We start from the raw sequence: 12,338 nt of genomic DNA, 5'->3' as shown, positions 1-12,338 counted from the left end.
TGTGTGTGTGTGTGTGTGTGTGTGTGTGTGTGTGTGTGTGTGTGTGTGGTTAATTGGAGATAAGGGTCTCTTTGACTGTGATACTCAGGTCTTAGCCTCCTGCATAGCTAAGATTACAGGTATGAGCCTCCAGCTCTCAGCTAAGATGCATTTTTTTAAATGTTTAAGCAACAAGAACAAGAATCATATCTTTTAATAATAACCACTTAATCATAATACTGTCAGTCCTTAGAACTATTAACCCAAAGTATAAAGTAAGGATGTATATTTATATGAGGTAAAACACATGTTCAGGGCAAGCAAATATTTTTGTTTCTTGAAAGATAAGACAAAATCTTAACAATGAAAATAATTCTATGCAAAAAAAGAAACCCACCCTAGCAATATACTAATAAAGGCTGCCATACAGATAAAAAGGGTGATGTGACAAATATGAACACTTTATCTTTCCAAACAGTAAGAAGAAGCAAGTAGCTGATATTCAAGTTAAATGAAGTGGCCAAAAATTCTGACAAGCTGGGAAGCTGGGACTCACGACTGTAATCCTAGCTTCTCAGGAGGCTGTGATCTGATGACTGCAGTTTGAAGTCACCCAAGGCAAAAAAGTCCAAGAGACTCTTATCTCCAATAAACCACCAGAAAACCAGAAGTGGAGCTTTGGCTCAAAGTGGAGAGTGTTAGCCTTGAGCAAAACAGCTCAGGGACAGCACCCAGGCTAAGTTCAAGTCCCAAGATCAAAATTTAAAAAACATTCAGACAAGTTATAATGAACACTTGCAATAACATTTTCTTCTGAATTATCCATAATGCACTGGAGGCTAGCACTTCACCACATGAGCCATAGCTCCACTTTGGCTTTTTGCTGGTTAACTGGCTTTTTCTGGCTGGGCTGGTTTGGAATCAAGATTCTCAGATCTCTGCCTTCTGAGAAGCTAAGATTGTAGGTGAAAGCCACCAGCACCCACATAACACGTGACCATTTTCATAATAAATATTTATAAGTATGGCTCATATTTCAGCCAACCTGAAATTCACTAAAATCAATTTCTTAAAATGTACCTGCTTTTGTCAGGATTATCATGGACATTGCAAAATACTAATTACCAAAGAAAACAAAAAGATCCATAACTGATAAAATTACAAGACTATCTATACTATAATACAGAATTTCCTAACTACATTTGGAAGATGCATTTATTTTCATATCTCTTTGTGTTTGCATAATTAGTTTCCAAGACACCCAAATGTTAGATACACACATTTTAATAGGAACACCTATATTCATTTATTTTAGAAACTTTAAAATGATGTATTTTCTAATAACTTAATAATTATAGTTAGTATGGTTTCTCAGATAAAAAGGAGCAAAACAACATTAATTCTGAACAGATATAATGCAAGCCTCCATACTTAAAGATACCACTTTCTTCATTAAACTTTAAACATGTATACCTTTTATGGGTTGAACACTCTTTCCAAATGCATGACAACAGCAGTGTTTTCAATTTGATGGTTTTTTTTAAAGACTTCTGAAATATTTACATATACATAGTGAGGTATCTTGGAGATGAAACCCTTAAACATGAAATTCATTTATACTTCTAATACAGACTGAGGGCAATTCAAAACAATACTGTGTTTTTTTCTATGACCTGCAAATGTAAATTTTTCACTTGTGCCATCATAGCAGCCATCAAAAAAGTTACGGATTTTGAAGCAGTTCAGATCTTGGAACTTTAGGATTAAAAAAGCTCAACAACATGTAATTAATAACATTTTGATAGTATTTATACAGAGAACTATCCAACTTTATTTTCTCTCAAATTATTACATATACCAATACAGAGAACCATCCAACTGCATTTTCTCTCAAATTATTACATATTCCAGAATTCAGATATTGGTTCTCAAATGAACTAGCTTCTTAAACAAAATGAACTCTTAGAAAAGGAATATGCACTTAAAGGGAAGGGTGCAGGGAATATGATGAGAGGCAAAATAGATTATAATACAGTGTAAGCATGTGAAGAGATAATAATGAAATTAGCCAATGAAAAAAATATATATATACACTAAAAGAAAAGAAAAACAACATGCCAAAGTATATTTACAGTCTGATTTTATAAATCAAGACCTCATATAAGAATCTGCTTAAGACACAGATGAAAGCTAGGCCTTTATTATTTAACAGTATGCTATTAATAATAGAACATACTTGATCCAGAAAATGTGATATATATACACATACATACATACATACATACATATATACAATGGAACTCTATGCCTCCATCAGAAAGAATGACACCACCCCATTTGTTAGGAAATGGAAAGACTTAGGAAAAAATTATATTAAGTGAAATAAGCCAGACCCAAAAAAAATAGGTCTCATAGTTTCCTTTATTTGCAATAATTAGTATACATCTAGTATAATCTTACCAGACAAGCAGAAAAGGTCAAACGCTATGTACATATGACCATATAAGATGATGCTAAACAAAACAAACCCCAAGATATAGACACAAGAGGTTTTTTCTTTGTTGCTGTAGTTTTTAATGTACTATGTGATTTTTTTTTTGTTTCTTTTGTATGTTCTTCCTCCTATGATATAACCACTGCTGTCACTGTATTTAATTCTGGTGCCATGCATCTTGTATATGCATTTTTCTAATTTGAGGAGGGGAAGGGAAATGACAAAATGCTGAAACAAGGATACAAGTTGACCCATTCTAAAAATGAGATGTACAAGCCGGGCGCCTATAATCCTAGCTACTCAGGAGGCTGAGATCTGAGGATCACGGTTCAAAGCCAGCCCAGGCAGTAAAGTCAGTGAGACTCTTATCTCCAATAAACCACTAGAAAAAATCTGGAAGTGGAGCTGTGGCTCAAGTGGTAGAGCTCTTGCCTTGAGCTGAAGAGCCAAGGGACAGCGCCCAAGCCCAGAGTTCAAGCCCCACGACCAACAGAAAAAAGAGAGAGAGAAACATACAAGAAGACACTATGTTGAAAATGAACTTTATAACTTCAGGGGGAGGGGAGGGAAGAATAGGAGGTGGGAAGTAAGGGATAATAGGGGAAAAACAAAGGTGGGGGAACAATGCTCTATGGGAAATGTACTCATTATCTTACTCATGTAATTGTAACTCCTCTGTACAGCACCTTTACAATAAAAAATAAATAAATAAATACAGCATACAACCAGGTATCGGTGGCTCATGTCTGTAATCCTAGCTACTCAGGAGGCTGAGATCGGAGGATTGTGGTTCAAAGCTAGCCCAGGTAAGAAAGTTCATGAGACTCTTATCTCCAATTAACCACCAGAAAACAAGAAGTGGAGCTGTGGCTGGCTCAAAGTGGTATAACACTGGCCCTGAGCAAAAAAAATTCAGGGACAGTGCCCAGGTTCTGAGCCTTAAGACAAAAAAAAAAAAAACTCATGATTCACTGAAAATTCTATGTATGAATGTATTTCAATAAGTGAACTATAAAAATGGATTAACTCCTATAAAGTCAAATACTAAATCCAATAGCAATTACTAAATATTTACTCTGAAATTATATACTAGGCTATTTAGGTAAAACATTTAAAACAAGCTTCTAGGAAACTAGGTATATTTAGAAAGTCAATCTGAGTGCTGGTCTACTGTTTGCTTTTTGTAAGCTAAGCAGAAAAGGCAACAATTTCAGGAGACACTATAAATTATGACCATTGGTAAATGTTCTTTTTGTTGTGTTTCAACATAGACCAACATCCCAGCCCTGGCCAACCCTGTTTTGAAAGCATTCTGATTTCCATTGTAATGAAAGAGTTGAGGATTACTACCATGGACAAACTGATCTCATTAAATGGCAACTTAATATCCATCACCATGTTGAGACTTCCCAAACTATATCTCTAGTCCTGAACATTGTTGTGAGTCCTGCTGATTTCTTAGAAGTTCTAAATTCTATTCATTTCTTCACTGCTCCATCAATACCACCCCAGTCCCAGTTACCATACAATATTGCCAATGGCCACATTGTTGCTACTCTTGATTCTCTGTAGTCTATATTCCTCAAAAACATCAAAGTGACCTTTAAAACCATGTAAATCACATAACTTCACTTTTCACTATCCTTACATAAACTCTTCAGACAGGCTGATCTAGACTCTTTTAGTTTCATTGTTCCTATTCACCATCCATTTAATGGTCTTTCACTCAACTAATACTGAGGGAGGAAGGAGAGAAAGAAGTATCTATTGATAATCACTAAGAACCCAAACAAAAGAGAACAAAGTCTGTTCTCATGAAGCTTAATATCTAACAGGGGAGACAGTCACCAAAAAAATAATAAGCAGTAAGTCATATAGTAAAAAGTACTGAAAAGAAAAATAAAAGTGGGTGGTTCATCTCAGGACTGTAATGGAAAGTAATGTACATTTTTGGTTGTCCCAATAATTAGGAGATACTACTAGGATGTGGTTGGATTCTAAGGATGCTGATATAACATCCATACACAAAGAACATTTTCAATCACTAAGACTCTGACATATGAATTTAGGGAGAACTCCTGCCCCTATACTTGTACTTCAAGTCCATCTTACCACCAAGAGGAAAAGGTTTTCATATGGATTTTTTGTTTGTTTGTTTTTTGCCGGTCGTGGACCTGAACTCTGGGCCTAGGCGCTGTCTCTCAGCTCTTCAGCTCAAGGCAAGCGCTCTACCGCTTGAGCCACAGTGCCACTTCTGGCTTTTTTCTGTTTATGTGGTGCTGAGGAATCGAACCCAGGGACTGATGCATGCAAGGCAAGCACTCTACCACTGAGCCACCTTCCCAGCCCTTCATATGGTTTTAATATAGTATGGACTTCCCAGAAATGCCATCAACACATATAGTAGGAAAGGCTGTAGTTTGTTTTATTTACAAGAGTACTAAGGAATTACTCACCATTTTGGAAAATCAATTCATCCTACTTTATCACATACTAATTGGAAAAACAAAACATACCTGTAGGAGTCTTTATTGACTGCTGCTATATTAACAATATTATACCCAAGCATCTAATAATGCCTCTCTTCTAATACAGCTGTGCCTAGACTTTTAAATCCTTCCCACCTCCGGTACTGGTGCTTGTACTTAGGGCCTGGGCACAGTCCAGTGATAGACTAATGCTCTACCACTTGAGCGACAGCTTCACTTTTGTTAATTAATTGGTGATAAGAATCTCATGGCCTTTTCTGCCCAGGATGACTTCAAACTGCAATCTTCAGACCTCAGCCTTTTGAGTAGCTAGGACTATAAGCATGAGCCACTGGCACCAGGCTGGCCTTTCTTTTCATTTCATTTTTATATTACAGTTAAGAATTCATGTTTTTTAAATTATGTATACAGGATATTAATTTATTCATTTAAAAATATTTATTGGGCACATATGCTTTAATCACTCTTGTAGATCTTTTGGATACATCAATGAAAAAAATCAATACCTTAACCAATAAAAATGGAATAAGTAATATATTTAGTTTTTTAGAAGAAAAATATAGAACAAAGTTCAGGAATTCAGGATAGTCAAAAGGCCCTACTGGGAAGATTAAGTGTTAAGGCCTGTGAAAAAATTATATGGAAAAAGAGCAAAAGCCCAAAGCTGGAAACATATATGCCATTATCAAGCAATAGGAAGGAGACGTGTATGTTCACAGAGGAGTAAATGAAGCATGAAGGCAACAGAGAGAATAGGGTACATGCCATGTTGGCCCTTGTGGGTCATAATGGTAGACATTGCCTTTTACAAATAAGGTAATATTATAAGGGGCTTGAACAGAAGAATGACACAATCTGATTTGGACTTTAAAAGGTGTGCTTTGGTTCATATTTTAAGCTACTTTTAAACTAAAGATTAAAAAAACTAGATGGGGAAAAAAAAGTCAGGAAACTATAAGCTGTCAAATGAGTTGGGAAAACTTGCAACTATAAAAGGTTTTTGGTCAGGAGAAAATCGGGAGTTGCAATCAATGACATGATTCATTTTAAATATTAATAAGCCAGGTGCCAGTGGCTCACACCTGTAATCCTACCTTTTCAGGAGGCTTGAGCTCTGAGGATCTTGGTTCAAAGCCAGCCCTGGCAGAAAAGTCTGTGAGACTCTCACCTCCAATTAACTACCAGAAAACTGGAAGTGGTACTGTGACTCAAGTGGTAGAGCCCTCTCCTTGAGCTGAAGAGCTGAGAGACAGCACGCAGGCCCAGAGTTCAAGCCCCACAAGTGACAAAAATAAATAAATAAATAAATAAATATTAGTAAGGCCCCAGTGGAAATACCAAACTAGTAGTTGCTAAGTATGGAATTTATAACAGTGGTCCTTGGAAGGAGCTTTCTTAGCTTTTAGGTGCAAAAGCTGTTGATGATAAGCTATTAAGATTTTTTTCATAAAATTTAGAGCAAACGCTAAAAAAAAATAAAATAAAATAAACCACTCCAGAAAGACTTTTATTTACTCTGGAATAAATACTGAGGTATTTTTGAAGATTACTTTCTATATAGTTAGCTCAACAAAGACAATTTTTTTGTTGTTGTTGGTAGTGGAGCTTGAACTCAGGGCTTGGGTGCTGTCCCTCAGCTCTTCAGCTCCAGGTGAGCAATCTACTGCTTGAGCCACAGCACCACTTCCGGTATTCTAGTGGTTAATTGGAGATAAGGGTCTCATGGACTTTCCTGCCTGGGCTGGCTTTGAACTGTGATCCTCAGAGCTCAGCCTCCTGAGTAACTAGGATTACAGGCATGAGCCACCGGTACCCGGCTAGCAAAGACAATTTTAATGATAGGGAAAAATTTAAATGTAATCCAGTGATACTATCTATTTTACATATACACACTCATTCTTCCTACAGATACTCTTCTGTGTGGATGCTGAGTGTTAGCACTAGGGTCTTCACATAAATTATCACTGAGTTACTCTCCCAAATCCCTATATTCCTTCCTATAAGAATAAAGAGAATAATGAAAGTGATGCAGAAATGAGAACCATATAGCTGATCTCATTTTGAGACTCTCACCTCTTAAAATTAGACTTAAAATTAGTAATAAACATCACTGGATTCTCAATTTCCATCTTGCTGTTTAGGACACAATGGTAGATATGGATAAACATTTAAAAATCATTGGTACCAAGTTCAGAGAAACAAATGGCATAGGTTTTCTCTCATTTGTGGAAGCTAGCCCTAAAATATACCAGGACATGATAAATTATACAAGACTCTAGGCATTCACCCACAGTGAAACCAAAGGAGGATACTTTTAAGAGAGGAACACGAAGACACAATGCTTATGTGCCATATAAAATAGTATTTACCAAAATGAAAAAAAAAGTCATTGGTATATAAAGGGTAGATGAAAAGTAAGGATATTAATTCCAGGGTCCTGAAAGAGTACATGATGTAGAAAGAAAAGGCAAAATGCCTTCTTCCTCAACTGTGCTCCCTACATCTTCTCCACATCCAATCCGTCAACACCCAAATATTGTTCCTTTCTAATCAGTCAAACTGGTAAAAGGACAATTTTGTCTTTTGTTCATCTTAATTTAGCTTCTCTCCTTAAATTATTTTCTTGATCTGCTCATTTTATTCTTAACGTGACTCACCATACTACTTGATAGTACCCCTCTCTCTTAATTAAAGTTCTCCCCTCCTGGGTTAGCACTCATTCTGGACAGAATTATTTTACTAGTTCTTTTTGATCTTTTCACCCACTTAATGCTGTTTTGCTCCTGTGACTCAACTAACTCCTCTTTTCTTTATGCTTCTTGTACTCTCTGGACACCAGCACAAATACCCTTTCTATCTACCTTTCATATACCAATGGTTTTTAAGTGTTTATCTCCATTCAGAATCATCTTTGTGTTTTAAACCAGCAGTAACCCTTTAAAATATAATTTGTCATTTAAAATTTTCTACTATCCACATTAAAAACAAAATGACAAAAAAGTGAAATTAACTTTAAAATATTTTATCTACACAATCCATTTATATCATAATCATGATAAAAATCATTCGAAATTTTTTTTTCATTCTAAGTATTTGAAATCCAGTGTGATATTTTACACTTACAGCATATCTAAAATCACATTATCAACCATTTTTGGGGGTCAGTTGTGGGGCTTTAACTCAGGACTTGGGTGCTGTCCCTGAGTCTCTTTGTGCTCAAGGCTAGTACTCTATCACTTGAGCTACAGCTACCGTTTTTTGAGGCGTTAATAAATTGGAGATAAGGGTCTCACAGGGACATTTCTGCCCAGTCTGGCTTAAAACTTTGAGCCTCCTGATTAGCTAGGATTACAGGCATGAACGTCCAGCCACATTATCAACATTTTAAGTGAGGGGCTGGGAAGATGGCTCAGTGGTAGAGTGTTTGCCTTGCATGCATGAAGCCCTGGGTTCGATTCTTCAGCACCACATAAGCCGAAAAAGCCGGAAATGTCACTCTGGCTAGAATGGTAGAGCTCTAGCCTTGAGCTGAAAAGCTGAGGGACAGCACCAGGCCCAGAGTTCAGGACCCATGACAGGCAAAAAAACAAAACAAGACCAAAAAAAAAAAAAAAAAAACTGTGTGTGACTAGTGGCTATAGTTCAGGAAAATGCACTTCTAAACACAGCACAAAAGCAATGTTTAAAATTGAACTCATCTCTCCCCTTAAACATCTTCCCTACTATATAAATACATAACAACACCTATGTAAGTATAGAATGCAGAAACTATCCGAAACCCTACATTTCCTTAACATGGTATATGTAGCTAATCAGTTACTAAAGTTCCTTTCATTCTATCTCCTAATACATCTCTCAGATCTCTATGTTGTAATGGCCCCGTCATAAGTCTGTTACCCACAGGACTTATGTTCAATTAAGTTAGGAACCATGTTTTCTCTTCTTGGTAATCTTCGTATCTCACATGGTACCTTGCACAGTAGACAACCATTAAGTATTTGCTATATGAAGAAAATAAATGATAACTGAACCAGAAAAGTTTTCTGAGGCAATTGAAAACTAACCCAGAGAAGAGAGACTAGTTAATCAATTAAAATAAAAATAACATAAAGCCAAAAGTTAAAAAAATTAATCTACAAGTATTGACAGTCATTGAATTTAAAATAACAATGAAGATAAATATAAACATGATTAAATGTCTTTAAGAAGGTAATCTGTAGTCATGGCACTGCTATAATACTTTATGACATATCTATAATAGAATTTTAAAAAATTTTACAGATCTTTTAGTCCAAGTGTCTGTCCTTACAGATGAGGAACTGAAAATAAGAGAGCTAAATGATCTGTCAAAGGTAAGAGAATAAATTAGTGACAATCTTGTTATACTGAATATGTTTATAAGTAGAAAAGGAAAATTACTTGTGAGACTTTTTAAAAACTGAACATTAAAAGGACTACCATACTACTCCAAAAAAAAAATGACACTAGAGTCAATGTCTGAATAGGTAAGAATACAATTATACTTTGAATTTCTGTATTTACAAAAACAAACTGTAATTCTATTTAGGTAAAATCAAAATAATTGAAATATAAAATAATAAGCTAAAATTTATGGGAAGAACAAAAGGCAAGTGAAAAACAATGTTCCGTATTTATAAAAGTAATTCTTTTTCCATATTTGACTTTTTTTTTAAATTTCTGTAGTTAGCATTGCAGATATAGGCTACAGGCAATAGAAAATTAAAAGTTCAAGTCATAATAGGCTTTAGATCACTGATAAATGAAAAGTCAAAACAAGAATTTAGTTCAATATGTAATAACACTAAGGCTCAAATTTATTCTGGTTAAAATTAATTTCACTAAATTTATTTTGAGAAGAACTGGAAAGAGAAGTCCAATATGATTCCAAACAAAAAAGACTTTAACTTAAAAATTAAAATATTAAAATAAAGTACTTATAAAAATTGCTTTAGTTTAGCATCCAGGACTTAAGTTGGTTTGATTTTGGATATACTGGAATTCCTTTATCCTATCATCAGAGACCTAGAATGCCAGTATTTAGAGAAGAAAAAAGGTGATAATGGAAAAAACAAGAATGTCAATAAAATAACGAGATTTTAATATTTACTTTCTTGTCTTCATCTATTATTATATGCGAGAGGGCACAGACTTCATCAACTAATTCACAAAATCTTCACCATCACTCAAGACCAAGAACAGTTTTCCCTATAACAAACTAAACTTTGAAAAAAAATACCAAGTTACTAAAATGTAACAAACAACAATCCATTTAAAATCTCTCAAAATGAGTATTTAGAGCAATCAGAGATTGTCTGCTATGCTTGTTACCGCTTAACAAGCATTAAGAGTAATATCTTAGTATTACTAAGATGCTTCTCCAAAAATATAGATAAGATCCATATCTATAAAATTTTTATTAAATACACTCATTACTCAAAATTATGATGAAGCAATGATCTACCAGTAGAAAAGTAATTATTATTATTATAGTCAATAATAATGTGAGGACAAATTGTACTGTTTTTCTGTTTGTTTGGTTCTTTTGAAACAAGGTCACACACACACACACACAGGCTGTCCTCAAACTGGCAATCCTCCTGCATCAGCCACCCAATACTGTGACTATAGGCCAGTACCACCATGTCAATAAACATTGAATTTGTACTTTTAATTAAAGATAGGTAAAGAATTGTTAGTCCATTGTATAATTAACATGTTCAGTCTTGAATCACTAATCTAAAATTAAAGAAAATGTCTTAAAGCATTAAAACCCCACACCTGAAAGACTTACCATTTTATCTAGATGTTCAATGGATCTATAAATCTCCCCCTGGGATTCATCATAGTAACTGTAACGGAACCTTTGACCTTGAAACAAATATCATGTACAAAATAAAATAGGGAAAAATTAGAAGCTAAAAAGAAAGCAAGCGCTTACCAAATAACTTCAATTGTCATGAAAGGCAAAGCCTCTGAGAGCCATTCCCAAGAGTCCTCAACATAAAAGTAATAGGCATATTTGGGAAGGTAATAAAGAAATGATATATCACCAGTGTTTCATGATGTTAAAACTACTTCATACTGTAGGAACCTGAAAGTCACCAGCAATACAAGGTTAAGAAAGCAAACAGCTTAAAAGTTAGAAGCATTGTTAAATACTCTATCAGTCTACAATAAAGGTAAACCCAAAGAAAATTTGGTTTAAAACTATCTCAGTATAAGAAATCAATGAAAGTTTTGTTTCTGCTATATGAATGTAGAGATTTGATCTTTATTACCAAAAAAAAGTGTAAGTCAGCAAAACTTGTGGCCTATTTTATTTTTATTGTCTCAATTTTTTAAGTATTTCATTTTTGCACTACTTATAAAAAGTTCAATATGAGTGCCCAATGGATGTGAACAAGACATACAAAAGATAGAATATAATAGTCCTACATGGATAAAATATCTCAGCAAGACCACAAGGCCAAAATTTGAAATGTTTAGTTGTTTTGCAAAGAACATAAGTCACAATGAAAGAAGTTTAAAAAGAAGACAGAAAGCAAATTTCAAAATATACTTTTTTCCTGTGTACTCATATGAAATTCAAAAGTTAATATCCATAATTGAGTGTGATATATTTCAGATACACCTACATCCACCTTACTCTATTATTTTTATAGTGTATCATTTTTAAAGACTCGCCAAAAACATTTCTAATGGTATTAGGAGTATTAGCCCATGTCCATATACAATGTGCCTCAGGTTTCGTATTTAAATCACTATTAATATATCCAATTATTGTCCTCACACTTGAGAATATGAGATTTTAGGTAGAATTTTTACAGCCTTTTAACTTTTATATATCTTACTAAAAATACTACCACACAAATAATGGTTAGTGCACAATTATAAACCCTCATTTATGTCTTTTGTTTTTAAATCCACATTTGATATAATTTAGCCTCGTTGATTTAATCATCTTTAACATTCACCTTTCTAAAATGTTTCACATTTTAACTTTCCATATTATATATACACACACACTCAATGTAGCAACTATTCATTTTCTCCAAACATTGTTATTAAATCAATATTATTAAATCAATATAATTTGTAACTGACAATACCGTTGAGTTGGGCAATAGGGTGTACAGTAGTATCTGCTTTATAAGTATGACAGTAAGGGTTACTATATGTTGCCATAGACATGAGATCGACTATAGCCTCTGAACCAAAATAACGGGGAAGGAAAAATAGTACTAAGGTTTGGATTCAGAGCCATATGCTGGATAGGCAAGTGAGAGACATCCTCAACCTTTTGTGTGTGTGTGTGTGTGTGTGTGTGTGTGTGTGTGTGTGTGTGTGTGTGTGTG

At 34.5% G+C, this 12,338-nt stretch overlaps 1 protein-coding gene across 1 annotated transcript in view; it reads right to left on the bottom strand.

Annotated features, from left to right (window-relative positions):
* Positions 1 to 12,338, bottom strand: part of Memo1 (mediator of cell motility 1) — a 59,814-nt gene that overhangs the window by 5,739 nt on the left and 41,737 nt on the right. The window contains exon 5 of the mRNA XM_013013748.1: positions 10,775 to 10,851. Coding sequence (XP_012869202.1) covers positions 10,775 to 10,851 — 77 coding nt within the window. The remainder of the gene's footprint in view (positions 1 to 10,774; positions 10,852 to 12,338) is intronic.

This window comes from Dipodomys ordii, unplaced genomic scaffold (assembly GCF_000151885.1).
Source record: "Dipodomys ordii isolate 6190 unplaced genomic scaffold, Dord_2.0 Scaffold20, whole genome shotgun sequence".
Lineage (NCBI taxonomy): Eukaryota > Metazoa > Chordata > Mammalia > Rodentia > Heteromyidae > Dipodomys > Dipodomys ordii.
This window is presented reverse-complemented; position numbering and strand designations above follow the sequence as displayed.